Source organism: Sorex fumeus, unplaced genomic scaffold, assembly GCF_029834395.1.
Source record: "Sorex fumeus unplaced genomic scaffold, SorFum_2.1 ptg000265l, whole genome shotgun sequence".
In the NCBI taxonomy this organism is placed as follows: domain Eukaryota; kingdom Metazoa; phylum Chordata; class Mammalia; order Eulipotyphla; family Soricidae; genus Sorex; species Sorex fumeus.
In genome coordinates this window covers 26,440,743-26,468,285 of record NW_026606322.1, presented here as the reverse complement: position 1 = coordinate 26,468,285, position 27,543 = coordinate 26,440,743, and the positions used below count along the sequence as shown (strand labels likewise).

Sequence of the window (27,543 nt, the reverse complement as noted above, 5' to 3'; positions counted from 1 at the left end):
TCTTCCACCTGAATTGGCTATCCGTAATTTCACACAAATTCAATTTTGAAGTCATGCTTTGTAATTTGTGGAAAATCATATTAAATTAAACAGATCCAGGTCTGGGCAATGACTTCTCTCATTTAGCAACATATGGTGGCTCAGAAAAGGCCAATCACACAGCAAAACTATTAACACCCCCCCCCCCCCCCACGCCATGTTTAAAAGTAGCCTTTTAATCGGGGCCAGTGGCGGAGGAACTTGGCACATCCATACTGGCTTCCCAGTGAATGTTACTGTGATTGATGAAATTCCCGCAAGCCTGTGGTCTCCAGAATGACAGAATCTTAGTGTAAGAATGCCTTATTAATCGCAGATGATGACATAGATAAGGACCTAGAAGTTGGGGTCCAGCAGAGAGTGACAGGTCCTTGGGCTGCTCTGTGCAAGCCCCCAGGGGGTCATCTGATGAGCTTAAACCAGCCAACTGCGGCAGTCAATTCTATCAACGTCAGCCATTCCTATTTCTATTCTTGTTTTTGGTAAACTTGAGAGACAGCCCTTGTCCCTGTCCCTTGCTAGGCGCCTGTGTCCCTGACAACCCTGGGGGGAGACATGAGCATGCTGCAGTTACCAAACTGGGGGTGGTGGCAAGGGAGTGGAGGAATCATCCAGCTCGAAAGCTCCTGCACTTATTCCTAGACACTGTCCTATGGCTGCCTACGGCTTCAATCTCAGGCAGTGAATGCAGTTCCACTGAGAGGGGAACTGATAACCCAGTACAGAGGGGCCACAGAGCTCTGATGAGGCTATGTGACAGGCAGAATCAACGCTATGACCAGCCCTGGCTCTGACACCTACAGATGCACCCATCACTCGATCCTTGTATCGTGTGTGTGGTGGCCCTGAGATGCCTCTCACATCTCCAAACCCCATCCCGGGGCTGACCTGCAACTACAAGAAACATGACCCTTAGTCTGACAATTGCTTCCGAATTTGTTTTAATGCTCCAGCCCCCAAGTCAGGAGCCCTGCCAAAGACACACAGAGCCAGCAGCAGACACTCCCCGTGCCTCTGCTCAGCCCCTGGAAGGACTTAAGTTGGAGGCATAAAACCATAAGGCTGAGACAATGTTTCTGCCCCAGGAAGCGAGCACTTTACACATGTGCCGGGCAAGTCGCAGAAAAGCTAAGGCAGTACAAGCTCGAAGCCTGCACTCCTGGGGGGCTCCCTTGGGAATTCTCTGTGCTTGGGACACCAGTGTAGCATGTAAGAGCCAGCAACTGGTAGTGAGATAATTGTGCAGCACTGGAGCACTGTCTTCCTGTTGTTCATTGATTTGCTTGAGCAGGCATCAGTAATGTTTTTATTGTGAGACTTGTTGTTACTGTTTTTGGCATATCGAATATGCCACGGGGAGCTTGCCAGGCTCTGCCGTGCAGGCGGGATACTCTCGGTAGCTTGCCGGGCTCTCCGAGAGGGACAGAGGATCCAACCCAGGTTGGCCGCGTGCAAGGCAAACGTCCTACCCACTGTGCTATTGCTCCAGCCCAGCCTCCAGTGTAGTCCCATCCAAATCCCAGAATGGAAGGACCACTTCCTCAGAAGCACAGGACTAGGTCTGAGCTGGAACCCTGACCCTGCTTCCTGCATATGGGGCCAGTGGAAGGTCCAAGAGGGCCGGGGACCGCACACTTTAGTTTCTGGCATGCATTTTAGAATTTGGGGAGCATGGTCATATGACAGCTGTAGGTGTCCTGAGATGTGGGGATCAGAGTCCCCCCTCTCCCCCAGCCACCCGCCCCCCCCCCCCGACCACTCTCTCCCTTCTTTCTACCACTTTCTAGTGAAAAGCCAGAGCCCCACTGAGAGAGGGAAATCGCCCTTACAAATGGGTTCTATCACTCCTGTACTGAACCCAACAGAAAGATGCTTTTGCCAAGCCTGACACTCCATTTGGAATGTTCTAGACCCTAGGTAGGACTAGGGGAGTGTGAAATATTGAAGGTGTCCAGGATAGGGGCCCATGCGCTTGGGAGAAATATCCATCCCTTTCGCTCTATTTCTCCTTTCCATGGCTTTGCAGGAACATGATGCCTGGGTTTTGTCTTTTTTTTTTTCTTCTTGAAAATGCATATTACCTTTTTTTTTAAATCGGTAGATTTTGTTTGTTTGTTTGTTTGTTTGTGGGCCACATCCAGCTGTGCTCAAGGCTTATTCCTGGCTCTGCAGGGAAACCCTTTTGAGTGCCAATGTTGAGATCAAACCTGGGTTAGCCGCAAGCAAGGTAGGCGGCTTCCCCACTCTCCTATCTCTCTGGCCCACATACCAGGTTTAAACAGTCTGTGTCCTAGCTGCACTGTTTCAGAGAGAGGCTGTACTCCCTGCAAAGACTTCCAATAGCTCAGTAATCAAAATAACCCAAAGTCAGGTGAATAAGAAGTAGACACGGCTTTTTTTTTTTTAAACCAGCCTTCCAACGTGCTCAATGAAACAGAAAATAGATATGATTGGCTAATGTTTGTTTTTAGGGTGAGTTCTCTCTTTCTCTCTCACAACCTCTCTTTCTCTCTCTTTTAAATTAGCATTTTGTTGTCTTTACTGTAAGTGGTAATTGAATCTCTAGTAACAAAACATGAATGTTCTGCCAGCAAGAGATTATGGAAGAAAAGTCCATGGAAAGAAACTGGGTTTGTCACTGGAGGCTCCAGAGTCACCCGTGTTTTGCAATCCCCGTCCTTAATCTCCATAACAATTGCGCCCGGTCTACTGCTTTGAAGACAATTGTTTGATAATGAGAAAACCAGAAAGCTCCTGGGGGCTCTGGTTTTGAGAAGAAGGTATGAAAAATATCCTACAAATGTATCTTGACATCACGTGCTCCTGACATTAGCCACTGAGGACCCCCCCTGCCCTGGGTGCAGCCCTAAAAGTGGGGTTCTGTTCTGACGACCAGACGGAAATAAGACAGAAGTAATTGTAGTTCCTCGACATTATTTAAATCAGACATGCTGTATTTTAAAGAGCCCTAAAATAACTAAATTATCGCGGGCCTGTATTTCTGTTCCACAATATGAGGAAAAAATCATGCAAATGAATGAAACCAATGACTCAGTTTAGGGGACGACAAGGAACCGGAGAGCAGCTTTCTAATGAGAGTTTTGTTTTACACTGGCTCTGCTTTTCTATCAGCAGATAGAGTTTGTTCTCTGGGCACAAACTTCTAGTCCACTTGACGACTGCCTGGCTACAGTCAAAGCTCCTTCTTTAAATATCCAAATCCAAAAGGCTATCTTTGGGGGATTTGTAAATTGGGGATCATGAGATATGCAAAGCGAATCACCAGCCTTTCAGAACCAGACGGGGGCCACGGTGGAAGGCCACGAAGCCACAGAAGACGCTAAGGAGACTGCTGCAAAACAACAGCAATCTGCCCAGTCCCTGGAGACTGTGGGCTTGAGCCCGTCCCAGCTGGCTGTGGTGGCGTCCGTGAGCCTTCTGTTCTAACACTGCCATCTCTCATGAGGTTTTTTTTGGGGGGGGGTCACACCCAGCGATGCTCAGGGGTTGCTCCTGGCTCTGCACTCGGGAATTTTCCTGGCAGGTCTCGGGGTATCATATGGGATGCTGGGAATCGAACTCTGGTCGACTGTGTGCAAGGCAAACACCCTACCCGCTGTGCTATTGCTCCAGCCCCCAACTCTCATGAGGTTTGGAGGGCTAATGGCATTAAGGCCTTGTGTTTCCTGGTCAACACTGTTTCATGACACTGGACAGAGACTCCTTTATACTGTTGAGTTCTCTGGATCTTTGTGGATAGGTCCCCGAGAAAATAGGAAGAACCTCACTACTCTATGATCCAGCAAGCCTATGTCTGGCTATTTAGGCAAAGGAAATCACTTATTCAAAAAGATATGTGTACCCCCAAGTTCACTGCACAATATTTCTGGAAACAAACTATATGCCCAAGGACGGATGAGTGGATAAAGCAGAGGTGGCCACTTTGCAACATGCGACACAGCTCTGGTGTAAGAAAAAATGATGCCCTCTTATTTATCATTTGCCAGAATATGCATGGAGCTGGGCTGGAGTGATAGCACAGCGGTAGGGCGTTTGCCTTGCATGCAGCCAACATGGCTGATCCGAGTTCGATTCCTCCGCCCCTCTCGGAGAGCCCAGCAAGCTACTGAGAGTATCTTGCCTACACGGCAGAGCCTGGCAAGCTACCTGGGACGTATTTGATATGCCAAACACAGTAACAACAAAGTCTCCAATGGAGACGTTACTGGGCCCGCTCGAGCAAATCGATGAACAACGGGAGGACAGTGACAGTGACAGGATGCATGGAGCTGGAGGGTGTTATGTGCAGCAGAGTAAATCAGAGGGAGAAAGAGAAATACCGTTAGGATTTCACTACTATGTTGAGTATGAAGGGGAAAAATGCAATCAAATCAACAGAAGAACCAGCCTGCAGATTCTCACAATAGAGTGGAGGTTACTGGGGGGTAAATGGGCAAGTGGACAGGGGAAGGGACAGATGGGAGGGTGGTAGGTGGAAACTAGGGCTTCGGCAGTGGGTGTGTTGTGGTCACTACGCTTGTGGAGAGGTGAAGTTACACAAAGTTGTAACCAAATTACCTCAATAGAAGGAAATGTATATCCTCTATCTGCTGGGATGGACAAGGAACACTCCCCCCACCCCACCCCACCCCCGCCCCGCCCAAACAACAAAAGTTCAAGAATGGTAGGAGGACATGGTGACCCCTAGAAAGCTTTAGGGAGACACTGAGGCATGCTCCATGAAGCTCCCTTTTTTGGGGGAGGGGGTATGCCCACCCTGGCAGTGTTCAGGGCTTACTCCTGGCTCTGCGCTCAGGAATTACTCCAGATTCCCGATGGCGCTCAGGGGACCATATGGGATGCTTAGGATCCAACCTGAGTTGGCCACATGCAAGGCAAGCGTCCTCCCCACAGTGCTATCACCCCAACCCTGAGCTCCCACTTTCTGCCCACCATCTTGGATATGGGAAATACCACAGGACGGGTTATCTAACTTTGCCCGATGCCCCCTCATCCTTTCAGCCTAAGAGGACTGAAGAGAAAGGTACCAGTGCCTGTCCATTTCCTGACCCCAGGAACTGGGAAGTGACCTCATTTGGAAACCAGGGTGGTTGCAGATATGACTGAGTGAAGAGTCTTGAGAGGAGATGACCATAGGCTTCCTTCGTGGGGCTGAAATTCAATGACAGGCAGAGGAGGAGATGCCCCAGAAAAGAGGAGGACCTGGAGAAGGGGAGGAGGTAGGGGAGAGAGGGACGGCAAAGCGGTGGGGGGGTGGGGGGAAGGAGAGGGAGGGCGATGCCAGCATAGGCTCAAGTCAAGGGACTCTGGGAGCCGCCAGAGGCATGAAGAGGCAAGAAGGGCTCTCAGCAGGGCCTTGTGGAGGGAGCAAATCTCTGCGGGCAGTTCAGAACTCCAGCTTCCAGAACCAGGAGAACAAGAATTTCTGTGGTTTCAAGCCTCCAAATGTGTGATGGCCAGTTCCAGCAGCCTCAGGAAATGAACGCATGGGGCCTGGTCGAAGCTGACAGTAGCAACTCAGCATAAGTGGAAGCCGGAGATGGCATTCATACCCCCTGATCTGGAGGCCACTGGGTTAGATTCTTAAAGCAGGGTCAGCTCTCCCGCTTCACAGAGAAGGAAACCAGGCCTTTGGAGGTGAAGCAAGGGTCGGACAGTATAGAGCGCTGGTCAGGCAGTTGCCTTGCAAGTGACCAGTCCAGGTTCAATTCCTAACACCCATGCTGGACGCCCTCCCCACTGCTACCCCTCCCCCAGGAACAATCCCTGAGTGCAGGGACACGAATAAACCCTGAGCACAGCTGGGTGTAACTCAAAACAAAATTGACAAAGAGATGAAGCTGAGAGGCCACCATATTTGGTCCTTTGCCCACTTGCAGGACATGTCCCATCCAGAGCGATCCCTTCAACCATCACTGGTCCCATCATAATGGTCCCTTCTCTATCCCAACTGCCCTCTCCTCTAGCTCTTGAAGCAGGCTTCCAACCACGGACCAATCCCCAATCTTCCTGGCCCTTGTTTCTACTGTCCTTAGGGGTATGTGTGTGTGTGTGTGTGAGAGAGAGAGAGAGAGAAAGAGAGAGAGAGAGAGAGAGAGAGAGAGAGAAGAAAAGCGCCTGCCATAGAGGCAGGCTGGTGGGGGGGGGAGGCGTGTAGGGGGGGGAAGAAGGACATTGGTGTTGTGACATGTCCACTGGTGGAGGGAAGGGTGTTGGGACATTGTATGACTGAAACCAGATCATGAAAGCTTTGTAACTCTATCTCATGGTGATTCAATTTTAAAAAAGGAAAAAGGTAGAATAAAAAATTTTTTTAAAAAAAAGCTAGATGAAGCAATTTGCCAGAAGTCTCTACAGGTGTCTGCATCGAGGACTAATGTCTACATGTGGACTAAGGCAGCCTTCTGGGAGTCTCTGATCTCAGCCCAGTTCTCATTGCTTTTAACTGCAGGATCAAATGGTGCTGCTGCTGCTGCAGTGAACTGTATTCTGTGGAAGCAAACCTTGCACCATGAGTGCACATGGGTCTGTGCACATGAGCACACTTTGCTGGAATAAGGCAGGAATTCAGAATGCATCAGTTCCACAGAAGGAATAGTCCATCTTTAAGATCAGCCCCGCAGCAAAGTCTCTTTTCTTCTAATTACAAAAGGTGTCTGCAGGGTTTTATCAACACATTCCTGAAAATATGGATCTAAAAAGTGCTTCAAAATTTTTTTTTGATGTTCCTGGTCCCCTGTGTGCTGAGAACCCCCTCAGATGCAGCAGTTCCTCTGGAGAGCTGGGGTCTGGCGTGCAGAGCTGGGCACTGTTCTGTCAGTCGGCAGATGGTCATTGAGCAGGGAGTGGCCCCCAGCCCCGCTCGGGGTGGTGATCCCAAACAGAAGACCCCAAAATGAAGAAAAGACAAAGCCAGGGCTTTGGCTTTTGACTGATGGAGAAATCTGCGGCTTGGTTTGTTCCCCCCTGCATCCTTCTTTCCCTTTGGGGGGATGTCTCCACTATAATGCTTGGGTAGGAGCCTATCAGACTTCCTCAGAGTGGGGACTGTAAGGAGCGTTGGCAGAGGTTCCAAAGCACACAGAGTGAGTTCTCACTCTCTCCTGGAAAGCTCATTGACTCCTGGGGCCCCATAAAGGGAATGGGGAAAGGGGTGCAGGGTAAGCTCTTGGGGTGGGGTATCCAGGGATGATGCTACACTTGCCTCCTTCCCCTTCTAGGGTGCATGCTTGCTTTGCTTGTAAGGTTTGGATGCCTTGAGAATGATCTTGAACCCGAGGACACAGAGTTTTGAGTCCTTTTTCATTGGTACTATTTGTGGCCTGGCTTAGAAGCTGACTTCCAGCACTCTGGAAACTGGCTGGTGGAGCATTATAGATTTATAGAGAGAATTTCTGGTATTTGTAGCCTTTGGTCTCAAGATTACCAAAGAGCACTTTGTTTGGGGGCATCTAGAATTGATGGGAGTGAAGGAAGTGGGAGAGAGAGTGTGTGAGAAAGAGAGAGAGACTGGAAAAGAGAGAGAGAGAGGAGACATAATGATAGAGTGAGAAAGGAAAGGGAACAGATGACAAGCAATATGATATTTTATGCCTAAAGGCTGGCAAGGGGATTTATCTCTTTTCCTACAAGAAAGTGGAAAAGAGAAAACTTGTTTTCCTTTTGTCAGCCCAGCTGATAAAGTTGGACAGCTGATAAGAACACCCAAACCACTGAGAAACAAAATAGAAACTATCACAAGGAGAGGTACATGCTAGCACACCAGAATGTGATCACTTTCCCTCAGGGTGGTGGAGGGGAGTAACAAGAATGGTAATATTAAAAACCAGGAGATAATGAGAGGTCGGGGCCACTCTTGACCAAACTAAATTCTAAATGCCAGCAAGGTTTCTGGCACAAAGCAGATTCCATGTTGTTGGGGTTTGTCACCAAGAAGACTTGGTCCCTAGGGTCCTACTAGAGAGGATTTTGCACTAGAAAAGTCAGCAGTGTCCTACTTCAGGAAGCAAAGAGTGGGTCCAGCATGAGGCTTAACTCCTCAAATGATTCACTGCCACATTATGCCAGAATATATTCAATACGGAAGAGCTCCGTGGTTGGCCAGGTTGGTGCTTGTCCCATCTTCCCTTGGGAGACTGTGATTCTCCTTGACAATGGCCAACCCCGTGTCTACTTGAATCTGAATCTAAGAGTAGGAGGCCAGGAGAAGGGGTGCTGAATTCAAGTCAAGATCCACCCACTACTTTCAGTCTTGGAATGATGGGGCAATGATTAACCTCTGAGGTTCAACTTTGTCTAGAAACTACATGAGTGTGGAAGGAAGAGAAGAATGTATATGAAAGGTCTGGCTGGTGCCAGTATCTTTCCTACACAACTGATTCAGGGAAAGACTTAAACCTCCTGCCTCTGTGCTCACAGCAGCACAAGAAGCACCAAGATGACCTCCGCAATTCACTCATCTGACAGTTCTCACCAACAACCACACTTATTTTTTTCTTCCCTGGAAGGAGGAAATTCAGAAGGCTCCTATGTGGTGCACTCATTTGGATCCAGAAGGAGGGAAAACATGGAACTCACTCGCTCGGTTTGTGGGTTGTCTGCTGACATCTCTAAGAGGCAGGTGTGATTGTCCGAGCACCTTGCCTTTCTAGAAACTTCCCTGGGCCTATGTCCCTTGTCCTCCCCACAACTGAGAGAGTGTTTTCTAGCATGAAGGTGGGGCTTGGGGCTGCCTGGACTTGCAGAGACGCGTAGCCATGACAAAGTGACTTTGGAGACCATTGTCAGAGCTGGAAAAGTAGGAAATGGAAATGAGCCCTGGCCCTTTTGTTGGTCAAACCTCAACAAACAAACAGCGGTTGGGTGGCATGGCAATGCATGCAGAGCTCCAGAGACACCTATTCTGAGGCATTCTCAAGCGCACCTGAGTCTAGATAAATACAGGCATTATTTCCTCCCTGAGATCTCCTACTTCCTGGCAAGGCCCAAGCAACAAGGATTTGCTCGACTCACCGGAACCCACCATCTACCCCCAGCTGATGCTTCCACACATTCACACATCCCTCTCACATTTTCATTCCAGAACTGCTTCCTTTGGCGATGCTTCTTCTAACAATCTCTGCTGCTGTTTCCAAGAGAGCCATAAATACATATTGAATTGTTACAGAAAGCATTTTCTTAAATATAATAGCGACATTATGGTTAACCCTGCCAAATCACTGTTTTCCCACCTGTCAAGGACAAAATGAGGGTTCTAACTCAAAGAGGTCAGACTATTATCCCTGATAACATTTTAATTTCAGGGGCAAAGATAAAAATACCCAAAGGGTCTACACCTAGCAGGACTAGGCAAAAATAGTCTCTCTCTCTCTCTCTCTCTCTCTCTCTCTCTCTCTCTTTCTCTCGTAGGAAGAAAAAAAAAGAAAGTAGCTTTATATGAAAATACCCCAGACACTTATTTTTAAAAAGTTGTTCCTACCATTTTACAAGTGAAAACTTGAAGTCACATTTTGGAAAGAAAGTGAGTAACATAGTTAACACATTTTTTCAGAGCAGCCCCCAAGCCCCTAGGGTGCTCTGAAAGTCAGCATTACTTGGTTGTGGCAGAAATCAAGAGGTTTAACAAGAGACAAGGGTGATGCTCTGTGTTAACCTAACACCATGCTAAGCAGACGGTCTTCCAAAGAGCTGAAGAATGCCTCAGTGTGTGGCAAGAATTCAGCACGACTGCAACCGCACCCAACTCCCTTTTCTTTTTGGTAAAGCGAGTATGTCACTGTTGGGGCACCCCCCCTCACCCAAAGTGTGAACCAGTGTCCACTTCAGGGGACCATTTTAACTTGCCCCCATGAAGCAGAATGTCCTTCTGGTAGGAGATCCATCAACAGGGTGAATCCCATAATGGGCCAAATTGTCCACGGCTAGTGATGCCAGGGAGTACAGACACAGGAAGTCTCATCTCAGAGGTGACAAACAGAACCTTGAAGAGGTCACCTATGAACTCAAATGGCCCCAAAACACACTATCAAAGACTCTCCTCCAGAATTTTCTTTCATTCAGAGGAAAAACATCATTTCATCCTGACTCCAACTCTCCCACTTAAGGTGCCATCTGGTCTAACTTACTCCTCGTGTTTGCATTTTGAAATTTTTTTAAAAAAAATTGTATATTTCAAAATACTGGTTAAACTCCACAAGAAGAAAACATCCAACCCCATCCAAAAATGGGGCAATGAAATGAACAGAAACTTTCTCAAAGAAGAAATCCGAATGGCAAAAAAGCACATGAGAAAATGCTCTACATCATTAATCATCAGGGAGATGCAGATCAAAACCACAATGAGATACCATCTCACACCTCAGAGACTGGCCCACATTCAAAAGAACAAAAGCAACCGATGCTGGCATGGATGTGGCGAGAAAGGGACACTCCTTCACTGTTGGTGGGAATGTCCACTGGTTCAGCCCTTCTGGAAAACAGTATGGACGATTCTCAAAAAATTAGAAATTGAGCTCCCATTTGACCCAGCAATACCACTCCTGGGAATATATCCCAGAGAGGCAAAAATGTATAGTCGAAGTGACATCTGCACTTGTTTGTTCATTGCAGCACTCTTTACAATAGCCAGAAACTGGAAGAAACCTGAATGCCCAAGAACAGATGACTGGTTAAAGAAACTTTGGTACATCTACACAATGGAGTACTATGTAGCTGTTAGAAAAGATGAAGTCATGAAATTTACATACAAGTGGTACAATATGGAAAGTATCATGCTAAGCGAAATGAGTCAGAAAGAGAGGGATAGACACAGAAAGATTGCATTCATCTGGGGGATATAAAGTAACAAAGTATGAGATTAATACCCAAGAATAGCTGAGATCAGCACCAGGAGGATTACCCCATAACTTAGAGGCCAGCCGGGTATCCTAGAGGAAAGGGCAGTTCAGATAGAGAAGGGAGCACCAAATAAAGGATGTTTGGAGGATCCTCCCAGGAGGGGAGATGCATGTCGAAAGTAGACTATGGACTGAACATGTTTGCCACTCAATGCCTCTTTTGCAGACCACAACACCCAAAAGGAGAGAGAGAACACAGGGGATTGCCCTGCCACAGTGACAGGGGGGATGGGGGGATGGGGGTGGGAGGGATATTATCCATGGTGGTGGAAGATGGGCACTGGTGGAGGGATGGGTATCTGATCATTGTATGATTGAAACCAAAGAAAAAAAAATTGTAAATCTACAACTTTAAAAAAAATAAAATAAAATAAAGGGAAAAAAATTGTATATTTGAAAGAGGAATGCATGATTATTAAGAACCTAGAGAAAGCAAGGATTGCATGGACTCTTTTCCTAAGACACGGTGAATGAGGTTCTGAAGAAGAGAATCTGCCTGACGCCCCCAAACCAGCTTTAGGCTTCTGCAGGTCTGCTAAAGGCCAGTGCTAAGACAGGCCACGGAACAGCTGCATCCATCGGGGCTTATGGGAGGATGCTCTGGGAATTTTCCACTAGAATAAGAGAAAATGAGCCCAAGAGAGGGAAAGGCCGTGTTGCCCTAACTGCGGGTGGTGCGTGTGTCCTTGAGGACACTCCCATGAGCTTTGCATCCTCAATATAGAGCAATGGGCTAATGATCCCAAAGGATGTGGGCTGCCTGCACAGCCTGTCCAGCTCAGCCTGAGAAGCCTGCTCCCCCAAATTAGGCCACACACCCCCTCTCCCCAAGACAGGCAGCAAGTCCAAGCCACTTCTGGCCCTTCCTCCTGCATCGAGGAAAGAATCTCTCCCAGATCCTGGCCTGTGCCACTGTGTCCTGCATGGCCCAAGAAAAGGATGGAAATTAAAAATGGTATCGCAGAACAAATAATCATGGATGACTCTGCTTCCTCCAGGGTAAATGAATTTGGCCTGTGATTTGCCCAGTGTTTGATGCTGTTCTTGTATTTTACAGTTTTGTTTAGTTGTTTGTTTTTTTTTCCCCTGCTGCCATGTCATCTTGCTCCATTGCGGGCCATTCTTAGCCAAATGAGTCAATGCCATTCATAGATGACACATCAAACCCTTCATGTCATGGTCTCCCCAGAGTCCTGTGATTTCTTAAAAAAAAAAAAAACCTATGTTACCTAGGAACTGCCGAAAGCATCTGAGGTCGAGGAGGCTCGGGTGTGTGTGCACACACGTGTGCATGCATGGTGCATGTGTGTTCTACCATAATAGGCACAGCCCAACCCAATGCTTCCCCTAAGTCCAGGCCTTTTCTCTCCACAGCTCTCCAGATTTCCTCTAGACCTAGGCCTCTGCATGGAGTGGGGGCATCTGTGCCATGCTGAGCAGACACCATTGGTCTGGGGCAGGCCCAAGAGCATCGTTGTGAAACTCCCCGGCCTGGCTGGCCCATTACCCCCACCCCTACCCGCTCCCAGGACCCCTAGCAGCAGGAGCAGGGAGGTGAATGAAGCCAGAGCTTATGGCGGTGGGGAGGGGGGGGAGGAACTGCACCCTGGTGAGGTGTGAAGGCAGCGGGCTCTGGTACTTACCCTGCATCTGACTCTGAGGCTGAGGGTTAAAGGCAGTGGAGTGGTTCAAGGAGGCCCGAGGGTTGGGTGTGGGGGCTGGGTGGTGTGGGCTGCCCCTCATGGCTGAGCGCCGCAGCTGTTCCAGTTCACTGAGCCGCTCGGAAAAGGACAAGCTCCCGGGCTTGGTCTGATCATCTAGTTTCTGCCGATGTCCTAGTGGTGGTGGGGGGGTGGGGGGGGAGAGGCAGGGGAGGAGGAGGAGGAGGAACAGATCAGAACATGTATTGTGGATTGGCCAAAAAGTAGGGGTGCTCCTCTCTTTCCCCTCACGCACCCCTCGTGCCCAGCATGCTTCTGCAGGAGCTGGGCCCATGTTTCCAGCTGCTGCTGCTGCTGTTATGGGGGGAGGGGAGAAGTGGGGGTCCCCACTGCAAACTGGGATGCCAACCCTAGGGTGCCCCCCCAGCCTGAGCCTTGCCCCCCAACCCCCACCCCTACCTGGCCCTCTGCACCGTCTTCACTGGGCAGAGTGCAGTGGGCATGCCGGGAGGTGGGGGAGGGGGAGAAAGCACATTAACGGCTGGCATCTGGCCACTGGCTGCGGGTTCGTGGATGGCAGCAGGGAAGGGTCCCCTCCCCCGCCATGGCACCCTTGCTGCCAACCGGCCACCCCAGCCTCAGCAAAGTGGGCTGGGGCACAGAGGAGCAGTCTTCTTCCAACAGGAAGCGGGGCGTGGCTGCAAACCCACAGCCCCCCAGGGACGGCCTGGCTCCTGCTTTAGAAAGGCAGGGCCCCTGCAGCCCAGCACCACCCCCGAGCCTGGCCAGCGTTTTCAGGAGCCCTCTTGCTCCTGCCACTCCCGGGGGCACCCCCTCAAAGAGGAATTGACCGGAAGGAGCAGTAGGCCTGGTCCGGAACAACGTTCCCAGCAGGCCCAGCCCACGGGAGCATCTCGGAGGGATGCCCAGGCTGGAAACACTTTCCCAGAGATGCTGAGATCCAAGGTGGGGTGGGAGGCCACCCCCGCATCAGGGTAAGGTATCGGGGGTTTTGATTACACAAAGTCAGTGTCACACAAAAGACCAGGAAGAAGGTACAGGGGGTCACGCTGGGGCCTTGCACTCAGTTGGCCCAGGGTTCAATCCCTGGCACTATAGGGTCCCCTGAGTACTACTAGGGGCAGCCTTGGAGGCCACTGGACACTGCTGGGTGTGGTCCAGAAGGCCCCGTGGTGGCCAAGTGATCTGGGTGCCCCCCAACCCCGCCCTAAGGCATTTTCAGGTCAGAGCTCAAATTATCCATTGCCCTGAGTGGTCCCCAAATCTCCAGTCATGGCCCCTGGGTTCCTTAAGCATAGCTTGGGAGTCCCCCCCAAAAGGCTATCAATTGGAGACAGGCCTGTCAAATAGGGTTGATAGACCCATGGACCCCCTCACGTTGACCATCTCCCCCCACACCACCACCTCACCCAGAAACACACACACACACACACACACACACACACACACACACACACACACACACACCCTTTATGGCTCAGGTTTAAATGGAGGATTCCACAGGCACCCTGCTACCCCCCCCCCCCCCCATGCTCACAGGGTCTCAAAATTGGAAAATAAATCTCCTTAGCCATGCCCCAGGTCCATTTCAAATGCTGGAGCCCCCCCACCCAACGATCCTGTAAAGAGAGGACCCCCCCCCCACCCCGCAGCTCTGCACGGGGCAGCCGAGAAGGACGCATCGGGCCCCGCTCCCAATCGCTACAATTATGAAATTAAATTTTATAACGTGTAGGATGGCTCCAAATCTCTGTGGCCGGCCGGTTCTGCCTGCTGCCCGGCCCCTTGGCACCGCTGCCACAGTCTCAGATTGCAGAGCGAGAAAAAGGACCCACTATACTGCAGTGATTTTTATCACGAACAAGACCTGCTTGGCTCCAGGAGGAGGAAAAATACTTAAGCATAATATTTGTGTAGTTCAAATGCAACGCTCCCTCTTTTCATGTGTCACCAAAGGCAAATCTGGACTCTGATTCAGCCCTGTAGCCCACAACATTCGGCCTGAACACAAACAGCCTGAGTCACACAGGCCAGCTCCCATGTGAGAGGCCTCTTACCGGCTGAGTATTTTAAGCACCCGGCCTTGTGGGCGAAAGGCCATCGGGCCAGGTCCCGGAACAACCCCTGTCATCCTTTCCCTCTGAAGTACGAAAACGTCTTTTTCTAGAGCATTCTATTTCTGTCCTTGAGGGGAGTAAACTCAATGTCTCTGGGCAGAGCTTTCCTGGACTCCTCCCTCTTCAGCGTTTAGGGACCCAGGCTCCATTTCCTCATGATCTGACTGAAAGAGCTGGAGTTCTCTCTCAGAAAAGCCCCACAATTGCCTCTCCCAGGCCTCGAACACCGGTTCTTGGGTTTAAGGAGGGAAGAAGGCAAGGATTCCGGAGAGTTCTACGGCCTTAGGAGGAAGGTGACAAAACCATGAGGCAGAAGTTTCTAGCAAGCTTTGCACCCATTTCAAAACTTCACATTTTCTGACGCACACAAGGCAGTTGTGAAGAACACTAGGTCTTCTTAGAGTGTGGGCCATGAGAGGAAGGAGGTTTCTGGGATCATTCTGGGCACAAGGCAGCCCCTTATTTGAGGGAGTCAAAGGCCAGCCCTGGGAGAAATTTCTTCACTGGACCACTGGACCAGAGAGAGAGCACAGCGTAAGTTAAGGTACTTTGTCTTTTTTTTTTTTTTTTCTTTTTGGGTCACACCCGGTGATGCTCAGGGGTGACTCCTGGCTCTGCACTCAGGAATTACTCCTGGCAGAGGCCACCACATGGGATGCCGGGAATCGAACCCGGGTTAGCCTCGTGCAAAGCAAACGCCCTCCCCCCTGTACTATCGCTCCAGCCCCCTAAGGCACTTTGTCTTGTATGTGGCCAATTCTGGTTCAATCCCTAGCACCACAACTGAACCCCTGAGCACTGCAAGAGAGATTCCTGAGTACATAGCCAGGAGAAGGCCCTGAGCACCATGATGTGGGACCCCCCCTAAAATTAAAAATAAAAAAAAAGGAAAGCTTCTCCATAGTACCTGTTCTCAGCTACCACGAGTGGGACCTTACGCCCTCGAGAAACCAAACAGAAACAAATCATTTGAGCTAAGGCTCCACTGTGGCCAGATATGAAGAGACATGGCTTAAAGAAATTTTTTTTATGAGTCCCTTCTCATTGTCCCATCCTTAAAAACAAAGTTTTAACATGTGAGTGATCTCTGGACCAGCTGACACCTGCCAAAATCGTAGTCATTTACAGAGATTAGCTGATGACTGTCTACTCTCGCAGGAATGTTCAGGCATAACTCTCTGAGAAAACAATTCTCCACTCTAAGCTATTTCCTAAGCCCGAGGAGTTGCGGAGCTAAGTGCCGGAGGTGTGGGGGTGCTGGCGGGGGGGGGGGGGGGGCTGGCATTCATTCCCTCCCTACATTCAGTTCCTGGGAGTCATAACCTTATTGCCTTGGCAGGAAATTGTGAACCCCTTTCTCTGTGCTCCAGAGATGTGACCCCAAGGCCACAGGGAAATCAAAAGCTTTATCATTTGAAAGGTGTGGCTCGGATGCATTTAGAAACTCAATCAGAACACCCAATTCTTTTTTTTTTCTGAAACCATCAGATTTTATGTGCCAAAGAGCAGGATTTGGTGTGAAATATAGAAGCTTCTGATAGAAACCTTCCAGGCCAGGGCGGGAGAAGGCTTTCTGTCTCGTTTCCTGTATCTGTGTGCAATTAGAATGTCAATTTGCCCTTGGAATTGTAAATACTGGAGTATGGGAAATGTCCACAATCAAACTCGCTTTTCTTCTTTCTTTCTGAGGACTGAACCTCAGAGGGCAACAGGGACTTCAACCCTGGCACCCACTTTCTGGCGGTCTCAACTGAGATCCCCCTGTAGCCTGGCATGGGCTTGGGAAGCCAGAGTGACATTTGACAGGGAAGTGCTTAAAATAGTGGCCACGGCCAGATTTCTTGTCAGACATCTCGATGGATCTTAAACAGAGATGAAAAGGATCTGAAATTATGTTTCTTTATGACCATGTTCATGATTTTATTTTTTATTTTTTCAAAAAGGACTCCAGTAGAACTTCATCAGTATGTGCAGTCACCAAAAGTTCAAGGAGAAAATAGAATCAAAATAAATCTGGTTGCGCCACACAAGTTAATTTCATTCTAAGGACATGCAGTCTGAGGTTTGCTGGATGGCTGTGAGTAGGGGGCCCTTGAAGGATGATGTGTTCTGTGCGTTCTATTAGGAAACTGGACCGAAGAGGTAGGCCCAGTCATTCACATCTGAACTGCCTTTTCCAGGACACCAGTGTGGGTCTGAGGCTGTAACTCACTGAAATATACCAAGCACCTTCTATCAACCCACCTCACACCCTCCTCACAAAGAAACCAGATTTTTTTTTGTGGAAATGTCCAGCTAGAGAAAATGGTTTTCCAGATTTAAGCATGTTGGTGTATGTTCCTGATATGGCATTACCGGTTTCCTCAGCAAGAAAATAAAGAAGTTATGTCAAAGCACTACTGTTATGAACTGAGAAAAATCGATACAAAATATTAATGCCTAAAAGACATCTAGGTGTTGTGTGTGTGTGTGTGTGTGTGTGTGTGTGTGTGTGTGTGTGTACTCAACAACATTGCGATTCTTTTAAAAAATATTTGCCAATCAATCTGGTATGTAGGACACAGATTTGGATATCAAGATATGGATTTTTTCCCTTCATTTGCTTTATGACTAAGCAAAAGCAATTGATGTCTGAAGAAAATAGCTTATTTTTCCCGGATGAATAGTCAAACTTCCAGGGTCAGGCTCATAAAAGTCAGTAAGATTTTAAAGTAATAATATGGGATGGGAATGGCATCCTGAACATACCTGGCAAGTACTGAAATAAATCTTGCCAACCAAGAACCTATCCCACCTGCTGGTGAAAGTCAGGCAACACTTCCATTATTATACATGATACATAGCTATGATCGCCTCTATTATTATATGTATGATATTATTTTAGGTATAAACACTATATAAAATATGCAATAATGCATAATATTCTTATGTTAAATGTTAGACTACATATACACACATGCTCACATGTTATCAATGCTATAAAAACATGGGGAGCCTAACTTTCTCCTAACCCTGTACCCCAGTCTCTTCCACATCTCCAATTTAGGGACAGAGGATAAGTGTGGAAGATTGCTGACCCGGAGAAGAAGCGGAGAAATCAGTCTTGGTTGGAAATTCCATGGGTAGGAAGAAAAGTTCAGAGAGATTCTATCATTGACACAATCTCACACAGCAACCAGAGAAGAAGGGCAGGGAGAGTCCCCTTGTATGTATCCCTTCACTTTCCTGCATACCTACATCATAGTCTGTGCCAAAAAAACAAGAAACACCAACTCTTGGGACCCCTCCCTTCACCCCCAGGTGAATAGTGAGGTAGTTCTCAGCGACATCTAAGCGCTGGAATGAGCTGACACCTGCCTTTCCAGTCCCAGGCACCTGCACACCAGACAAGACGTGGCTAAAGACGAATCTGGAATTGTGTGGTCACAGGCACCACTCAGACATTCTGGCTGGGGAGGGTTGGAGGGGGTGAAGCTAGGAAATTTGGGTTTCTAAGAAGGATTAGATGAGGATAAAATTGCTGTTTCAGGGAACAAACCAGGAGTGTGGATATTTGGGGCCACAGGGGTGACGGGGGGAGGGGGGTAGCCCCTTGCTTTGGCATACATTTTCAATGTGCTTCAAATGTGCTGGAATTTAAACATAAGCAGAACTGGATTTCAGAGTCCACAGGGGCACTAGGTAATGGGTTGCAGTTCTTTGTGTGTGTGTGTGTGTGTGTGTGTGTGTGTGTGTGTGATAACTATTTGGTGTTTTTTTTTTTTAAATCACTATTTAAAAAATTCTTCAATGTATACAGCTGGAAGTCCCTCCCACTCCCACCCTCCCCTGACCCAGCTCTGCCACAAGTAAGGGGTGTGTGACTTTCACACTTTCATCACTGAACTGAGCCATGGTCCCCCAAAACAAACCGAGGCCTCAGGTGAACCCAGAATTCTCACCCGGAGGCATATCCTCTCAGGAAGGACTCTGGGGCTGTGCAGAAAAGACTTACCTGGGCTGGGCCCTGTGGTTCCATTCAGAAATGCAAGAGTTAAGAGTCCTGTGCAGCCCTAGGATTGGGAATTCATGTCATTGCCCTAATCCTCCTCCCTCTCAGAAGCTACACGGCACCAGACAAGTGTGAGTGTCCATTTGAATGTTTAAGAACGCCCCGTCCTAAACCTGCTTTTCTACCCAACTTTCCTGTGGACAAGAGCAAGTCTCTTCATCGCTTGGTCTCCTTATCTGGAAGGCTGGAATTAAAGGACTAAGATGGATTACTCCAAGGGGGCTCTAAAAGCTTTCACAGCAATTACATCTGCAAGCGATTAGCGACTCAACTGGTTCTTGTTGGACGGCTCTCAGCATGAGCTTTCTTGAACAACCTGATATGACGTTGGGGCTTTCAAACATTTTCTATCTGTCCCCCCCCCCCCCCACACACACACACACCCCTTTCAGGCAGATACCTGGCCTTTGGGAACCAGTCCCAAGTTCAACTGTCAAGCTTGTCTCCAGAACTCTATCTTGATCCCCATCAGCTCTTCCAATCTGGGGCGCTACCCAGAGGGTCCAGGTACTGATCATCTTATTGGCCACTGGACAAGATGCTTGCCCATCCATCACTGGCCTTTTGGGTGATGAATTATCAGTAACTTGCATGCTCTGTTCAAATCTTCCTGCTCTCCAACCCACTGGGACCAAGGACCAAGGATCAAGGATTGATCCTTCAAGGCCTCATCAGGGGAGTAGCTCACTAAACTTGGGGGGCTGGGAAGAAAGTCCAGCCTTGATACAGAATCTTGTGGCCCTCATGATCTTATGGCAACAGTGATACTTTACTGGTTCATGGCTCAACTCTCCTATCAGGAGCAGAAGAAAGCGAAGACCAATGCCACATCCATCGCCTGACCTGTATTAACATCGACACCCCTTCATCCCAGTGCCTGCCTTGGGCACTCCGTACTCATGCCCACACTCCTGACAGGTGGATAAATCAGCAGATGTCAGTGGGGGGAATCCACTCCACATGCTCATCAGAGAAGCTGAGAGACAAAATCCAGAATCACCAAGGACGTCGGTACCTGTGCTTGGCAAAGCTTTTGTTCTCTTGCAGATAGTAACAGTAGAGCTAGTGGTACTGAGTCGTGTGGGGAAGGGAGCTTGTCCCTGGCCTGGATTTTCCCAACCTATGGTCCTCTCCGGCCAGCCCTCCAAGGGTAGAGAGAGGGGTGGGGAGAGGGGGTGGTCTAGAATTAGCACCTTATCAGAAGTGGTCCGTGAGTTGAAACCAGAAGGGAGGAACATTTGTTCTCCTACTTGGCTGTCTCTGGACTTCTGCAGTTCCTGTTTTCCTGCAGTTCAATATTTTCTTTCCCCAGATGCCCCTGGACAGCCTTCTCATCCCTCAAGTTTCTGGGGACACATTATCTTCTCTGGAGGAATTCCTGAGCACCCTCTTTCAACTTGACACGCCATCTCGAGTCAGCCCTCTGGTATTGGTTTCTCCCATAATGCCGACCACCACGTGTACCACATATACCCCAGTGCATAGAGACAAACCACACGCATGCCACAGATACAAACCACACACATAAACACACACACACACACACACACACACCACTTACACCATACCCAAACCATACACCACAAACTCAGCATACAGCATACACAGACCGTGTACACACACTTCACAGTACACATACCATATACACCTGGCGTATCCCACATGCCCTGCATACAACCACACACACCACACACATCACGCATATACCACACACCCTGAGCACACCACACACCACACCTACATAGCATCCGAACCATGCCTGCCCACACACCATACACACCACCCACATCCCACATCCCACACGACCTCCAGAGCTGGGCTAAGCCCTCTCTGCTCGAGATGAGCCTGAAAGGAAGGTTGTAGAAAGCAAAGCCATGTCAAGAGGCAGCATCAGCTGGATGGGCAACACCATCAACAAACAGTCTTCAGGCCAAGGACCACACCCGACCTGCTAGCTCCTGCACCCCCCCATTCCAAACCGTACCCCCAATTTCACAAGGCCAAAATCACACACAAAGCAGAGGTCCATAGTCCAAGCTCACGGTGGCAGGTGGGCTGTAGCTCACTCCCCAGGCTCCTGGGGACCAGCCCCGCCCCCACTCCCTCAATAGCCATTCTCAAGCTCTGTACCATCCCATTGGTTTCTCCAGCTTCCGTCTGGCATGCAAGGGGGGTGACTGTGGTGAGGGGAGGACATTGCTTGGTTTCTGGTGCCCCTGACCAGTGGGAGCCCTTGCAGGGGCAGGGCAAGGCACAGGTCCCAAGGAGGAGGCAGAAGGCTCCCAAGTTCAAGATGTTTCCCTGGGGAAGTCACGTGATGTAGGGTGAACCCTCTAGGAAGTTCAAAGCTGCCCCAAGCACAGAAACTGCTCTCACCCTCTTATCGAGTAGCCCCTGCCTCTGGGGATAATTCTGGAGTAGAGCAACTTGGGTGAGGTCGGGGGGGGGGGGGGGGGGGGGGGGGGGGGTGTCAGTGCAGCTGTGGGACAGAGGAAAGTTGGGCTTTTGGTGGCAGGAATTATCATATGCCATATGCAGGTGTCAGTTTACCAAGCAGACACCTGAGACCTAAGCATCCTCACAGACCACTGCCACTGCATGAAAGCTTCGAAGAACAGAGGAGAAGGAAGGAGACTTGGGGCAGGGTGGCTGCGGATAAGCAATGGGTGAGGGTTGGGCGCGGGGGCAGTGTCCAGCAGGGATAGGGCTCAGGAGACGCTGCCTGATGCCTACTGGAGCTGGCCTGGGGTTCGGGACTTGGGCAGATCTGAGCGGAGCTAGGCCCAGGCTGGAACGCAGGAAGGATCATTCCCAGAGTCCAGTCTACCTTCTTCATAGCCTTGTCTGGGCCCTCGTGTGCCCCACCCAGGTCCTCCCATGGCTTTACAGGGTCCCCATCCCTACCCCTTCTTGTGTTGGTGAATAAAATGTGTCCATGGGACATGGGGTTGGGAGGGGGCACTGAGTGTGCTTTCAAGGTTGGGTGATATCCTGATAAGTACTGAGTGGATGAAAGAAGGAAGGAAAGAAGGAAGGAAGGAAGGAAGGAAGGAAGGAAGGAAGGAGTGAAGGAGTGAAGGAGGGAAGGAGGGAAGGAGGGAGGGAACCACCTAGGCCTGGTGCTTCAATGCCCAGGCCCAGTGGGCCTTTACCCCAGTGCTGCACGGACCACCTGAGGCCTGGGATCAAATCCTGGGGTATACAACTATGAAGCCCAGCCCTGGAGCCATCTCTACAGAGATCAGATCTTATCCAAATGCTGCAGGGCAGGGAGGCCTCCCCTCACCCTCAACCCCAGGCTCTGTGCTGGGGCAGAGAACACTGGACTCCCACTGGTGAAACATTATTGTTGGGGCTGGGGGAGGCTTGATCTATTTTTTCCCAAACAGAAGCGACCCCCTTCTCCTGCCTTCCCCCTTCTCCCCCAAGCCCTTCCAGGCCAAACCCTGTGCACATCCCCCGCTCCCCCGTGTGCATCCTCTCCCCCAGGCCAAGGGAGCCAGGCTCGCACCTTCCCTGCCTGTGCCCGATGCAGGCCGGGCAGGCTCCGGGCACTGTGGCCAGCTCCACCCCGCTAGGAATGCGCTGGAACACCGCCTTTTCACGGGCTGTTTTGAACTTCTCTCCCAGTGACTCCACACACAGGCCCTCTTCTGTACAGACCGCATGTGTGAGAGCATTATCTCAGCTCAGCCTGAGCCTCACACGCTGATCGCTGATCGTCCAGCCCTTGCCCAGCCCTGCAGGTGGGGGTGGAGGCGGCAGGAGACATCGCACTGCTTCCCGGTTTGCATCTTGCCCCCTCATCTCTCTCTCTCTGTGTCTCTGTCTCTCTCTCCCACTCTCTCCCTTTCTCTCTCTCCGTCTTTCTTTCCCTCTCTCTCCCCCTCTCTCTGTCTCTCTCCCTCTCTCTCCCTCTCCCTGTCTCTCCATCTCTCTCCCTCTCTCCCTGTCTTTCTCCCTCTCTGCCTCTCCCTTTTTCCCTCTCTCCCTCTCTCTCCCTCCCTCCTCTCTCCCTCTCCCTCTCTCCCACCCCCTGTTTCTCTCTCCCTCCCTCTGTCTCTCTCTCTCCCCTCCCTCTCTCCACTCTCCTTCCTCCCACCGTCATTGTCTCCTGCAGCTCCAGCAGGGAGCTATAGTAACTACTGTAGAGCCTTTGCAAAGCCGAGCCCCTGAGCGCTCTTCCAGCGCCAATACAAGCCGGTTATTCTCTGCCTTGTTTTCTTTGGCTGCAGGTTGGTAACAAGGAATGAGTCAGTCTTAACTTTCAATAGGGAAGTGGTGTGGTCAACCAGAGCTGTTTGCGGCTAGATGGTGCAGATAGGCGGGCAGGTAGTGAGGGACGGCCTGGAACGCTGCGGGGAGGGCTGCCCCGAGCAAGTCTCAAGTCTTGGGGTGAAGAGAGAGGGGCCTGGGCCTGGACGACCAGCATCTTCTCGCAGCTTTGTGGGGCCTGAGAGCCAGCGGCCCCACAGGGAAGTTCGCCCCTGGAGGCCACGACTCTGGTCTGCACAATCGAGTGCTTTGTGGATAGAAGGATTTTTTTTTTTTTCAGTGTTGCCCAAGTCATGGGAAATCGGGCAAGGATGATTTCCCCTATTTAGGGTCCATCACTCAGGGGCTGAGCCTTGATTGTTCCCGGCTCACTATCTCCTGCTCCCTCTCTTCCTCTACCTGTCCCTCTCCAGCTCCTCCAGGGGACCTCAGGGGGCTCCCCAGGTCAGAACTGGGGAAGGGGATTTCGTGCCTGGGATGGTTTAGGGGGGCTGGAAGGGAGGGGTTTTCTTCTCCTGGTCAAAAGATGGTTGCTTGGAAAGGACCACGGCTCTTCCACACACACAGAATCTGCCCTTCCAGAGCTAGAGCAATAGGACAGCGGGGAGGGCAATTGGCTTGCACAAGGCCTGGCCAACCTGGGTTCGATTCCTAGCATCACCCCATATGGTCCCCTGAGTACCGCCAGGAGTAATTCCTGAGTGCAGAGGCCAGGAGTGACCCCTGTGCATCGCCAGGTGTGACCCAAAAAGCCAAAACAAAACAAAATCAAACAAGAGTCTGGCCTTCTGCAGCTGCTCAGGATGTGGAAATGTTCCCACACTCTCTCCCTCTGCCTCTGCTGCCCCAGAGCTGAGAGTTGGACCCGGACAGCCTGACAGCTGAGCTGCAGTGCCCAGAACCAGGCCCGCCTGCCTCGCCCAGGGCCCGGGATTCTTTTCTGCAAACATCCCCAGAGCAGCTCCCAAGAGCAGCCCAGCCCAGAGACTCAAATTTCAGTGTTTTCCAGCGTTCTCCCTGCACTGCACTCGGCTCCCTATTTATTTTGAGACCGGCTGAATCACGCAAGCACTCGAGCACATTTCTCGGAACCAGCTCCCTTGGTGTGTGTCCACAAATGGACCGGACAAACCAGGAGCCCGGGTGCCTGCCTGGAAAGATGGTCCCCCCCCACTCCAGGCCCCCACAGCAGCAGCTGCAATTTGACCCCTCCTGGGAACCTGGCACAAGGCTCCCGGGTGTAACATGTCACCTCCTTGAAATTAAATCCAGAATTCTCCAGCGAGCAGCATATATAAAAAGCCATGGGTGGAAAAAAAAAAAAGGCCCTCAGCAGGTTGCATGAGGATTCAGAAGCTGAGCGGCCCTTCCCTTCCCGCTGTGTGAGTGTCATCCCGACAGAACATAGGACAAGAGATCCTTTGGAATAGAGATTTGTATTAAACTATGTCTCATCAATAATAATTGGAAAAGATCATGGTGGATAAGAACTGAGTGTTAAAAGTAGGTCAAGGGATATACATGATAACCCTTCAGTATCTGTATTGAAAAATACAATGCCCAAAAGGAGAAAGAGAGAGAGAGAGAGAGAGAGAGAGAGAGAGAGAGAGAGAGAGAGAGAGAGAGAGAGAGAAGCACCTGTCATAGAGGCAGACTGGGGGTGTGCGTCAGGGGGTCATGGAAAGGAAATTGGGAACACTGGTGCAGGGAATTATGCACTGGTGGAGGGATGGGTGTTGGAACACTGCATTACCTAATCATGAAGAGCTTTGTAAGTGTCTATCTCACAGTGATTCATTCAATAAAAAAAGGAAAAGATTAAAGAATACAGTTAAAAGTTAAAAAAAATAAAATAAAATTTATCTCAGGCTCTCTGTACAGTCTTATAAGCACACAATAGCAGACAGCAGAAAATATATTAATATATTCTTTAGGGGGGCACACCTGGTGGTGCTCAGGGCTTACTCCTGGCTGTGTGCTCAGGGATCACTGCTGGTGGGCTCTGGGGACCACATGTGGTGCCCCCCGGGCGAACCAGGGTTGGCTGCGTGCAAGGTCAATGTCCTCTATGTTTTACAAGCACTCCAGCCCCTAATATATTTTAATGTCAAATGGTAAAATTTCTAAAGTATGGGTCTCAGTGGAGCTGCTGATTTGAACATCTCTACTGTTTTTCAACAAATTTCTTCTCCTCAATCCAAAAAGACACAACAATAGTCTCCCCTCAATCATTGTTTTAAGATCCCTGAGAATTTTGAGTTATATAAAACAATCAGAATTCTCTTGTGGTGATGCTAGAAATGGAACCCGCAGTCTCATATGTACAAGGAAAGTGCTCTACCTCTGAGCCACATTCCTGGCAACTAAACATTTTTGGACGATTATTTTTCTATGATCTGATTCCATATTAATTCTTTGTCTATTATGCAATGGATAGACTATTTACCAGACATTGCACAATAGAGCATCTCAATCAGTTTCAAACAATCTTGTGCAGAGGTAGAGCCCATATTATTATTCCCATTTTATAGATGAACCTGCAGAAGTTTCTAGATGCTGAGCACACTGGCAGGTCACACAGCAACTGGGTGCTGACATTCACTTAAGAAATAACTATAACTATATGGGCCGGAGCAATAGTAGAGCGGGTAGGGAATTTGCCTTGCATGCTGCCGACCCAGGTTCGATCCCCAGCACCCATATGGTCCCCCGAGCACCACCAGGAGTAATTCCTGAGTGTAGAGCTAGGAGTAATCCCAGAGCATCACTGGGTGTGACCCAAAAACAAAACAAAAAAAAAAAACAAAACAAAACACAAAAAAAGAAATAACTACATTTAGGCACGGAGAGATAGGACAACAGGTTAGATTCTCATGGCCAACCCAGATTTGATCCTCGGCACCCCTTATGGTCCCCCAGGCCCTGTCTAGAATGATCCCTGAGCACAAAGTCATAACTTAGCACTGAACACTAGTAGCTAGAGTGCCCGGACATCATTTTCTTCTTTCTTTCTTTCTTTCTTTCTTTCTTTCTTTCTTTCTTTCTTTCTAAAAGGAAATAACTACATTTGATAAAAATTTTTTGTTTGATAAAAGAACTTCTCAAGCCAAGGAAGGAAAGAAAAAAAAATCAGTATTTAGAATTCTAAATATATGGGAAGTTTGAAATGCAAAGGCCTTTGTAGATGTGTTCAGATGTGTCCCCTAGCTGTCCTTGGGGGACCATACATGGTGCCAGGGATGTGAACCAGAGTTGGCTGCATGAAAGGTAGTCACCTCACCCCATTCTCTCTCTCTCTCTCTGTCTCTCTCTCTGTCTCTCTGTTGGATCAGATTGTATTCTGAGGGCTGGCTCTGAAAGTCTTTATTTCTGAATAACTGGGCAATGGTGAATGTCTGGTTCCAGCCAGGCACCCCATTCTCTTGCATGCCCTGGGGAAGGGCTGTGGGCCCAAGAAATGGTGGAAGCTGCCTTTGACCAGAGCATATACTTTCGTAGTAATGTCTCAGACTGAAAGTGCATGGCCTCATTGTCATCTCTGTGCTACTTTACTCTGAGGTATCTCTGAGCCCAAGCTACAGATGGGAAAGCAGAGATACAACCCATCAGAACAGGCGAGGTTGGTTGGACTCTACATTCCACTCTCACTCCCTGAGGTTCAGAGCAGCGCCCAGTTTGTTTCTGAAATTCATAGAAGGTGCTTGTACACTTGCCGGGGACAGACTACCGGATGTGACAAAGGCTATTTCTCCTCGGTGTTTTCATACAGATGCATGGGAAATGAAAAACCACTTCAAAGTTTAAGTCATAATAAGGTGCGACTGGGAAGGAATCCACCAAGGGCCATAAATGCATACAGTACTTAAGAATTTACCTAATCCAAATGTTTACTTTTTAATCTCAAATGACCAAAAGACTAACATCCAAAAGCCACAGTGAAAAAAAAAAAGAAAAAGAAAAAAGAAAAACAAAACCAACAAAATGCCACTGCAAAGGTTCAGTGTTTGGGTCTATGAAAGTACATTCCAAGATTTCGATAACAGTCTGAGTTTTAGTCAATACGGGCTTTAATGGAACCTGAGTATATGTAAATTATGGGCATACCAAACTAATGTATTGCCATTAACTTACTTTATAGGGGTCTAGGGAGTTGGTGGATTAATTCGATTGGGTTCCTTTAAAAAAGGCCAACAGGAAGGAACTTTGCTTTGGGTATACTTAAATGGTTTTTTACCTTGGCTTTCCTCTGTAAATGTACTTCCAGAGTCTTTTGTCTATCCATTGTGCAAATTTTGCAGTGACACCGCATAAGTGGCTTAGACAAAGAAGCTGAAATGTCTATACAAAACCAGCACTGGACATCCAACCAAATGTCAGCATCTTGCAAAGTCTCAGTATGGAACTGCAATGCCTAATAAGGACAGGGGCCGTCTTCACCCCACCTATTCAAAGCAAACTAGAAA

General features: G+C 49.3%; 1 protein-coding gene across 3 annotated transcripts in view; it reads right to left on the bottom strand.

Annotated features, from left to right (window-relative positions):
• Window positions 1-27,543, bottom strand: part of RUNX1 (RUNX family transcription factor 1) — a 270,729-nt gene that overhangs the window by 33,212 nt on the left and 209,974 nt on the right. For 2 of the 3 annotated variants that reach the window (XM_056109312.1, XM_056109311.1), the window contains one exon: window positions 12,599-12,790. The exons of the other annotated variant lie outside the window; for it this stretch is intronic. In XM_056109312.1, coding sequence (XP_055965287.1) covers window positions 12,599-12,790 — 192 coding nt within the window. The remainder of the gene's footprint in view (window positions 1-12,598; window positions 12,791-27,543) is intronic. 3 annotated transcript variants of the gene reach the window in all.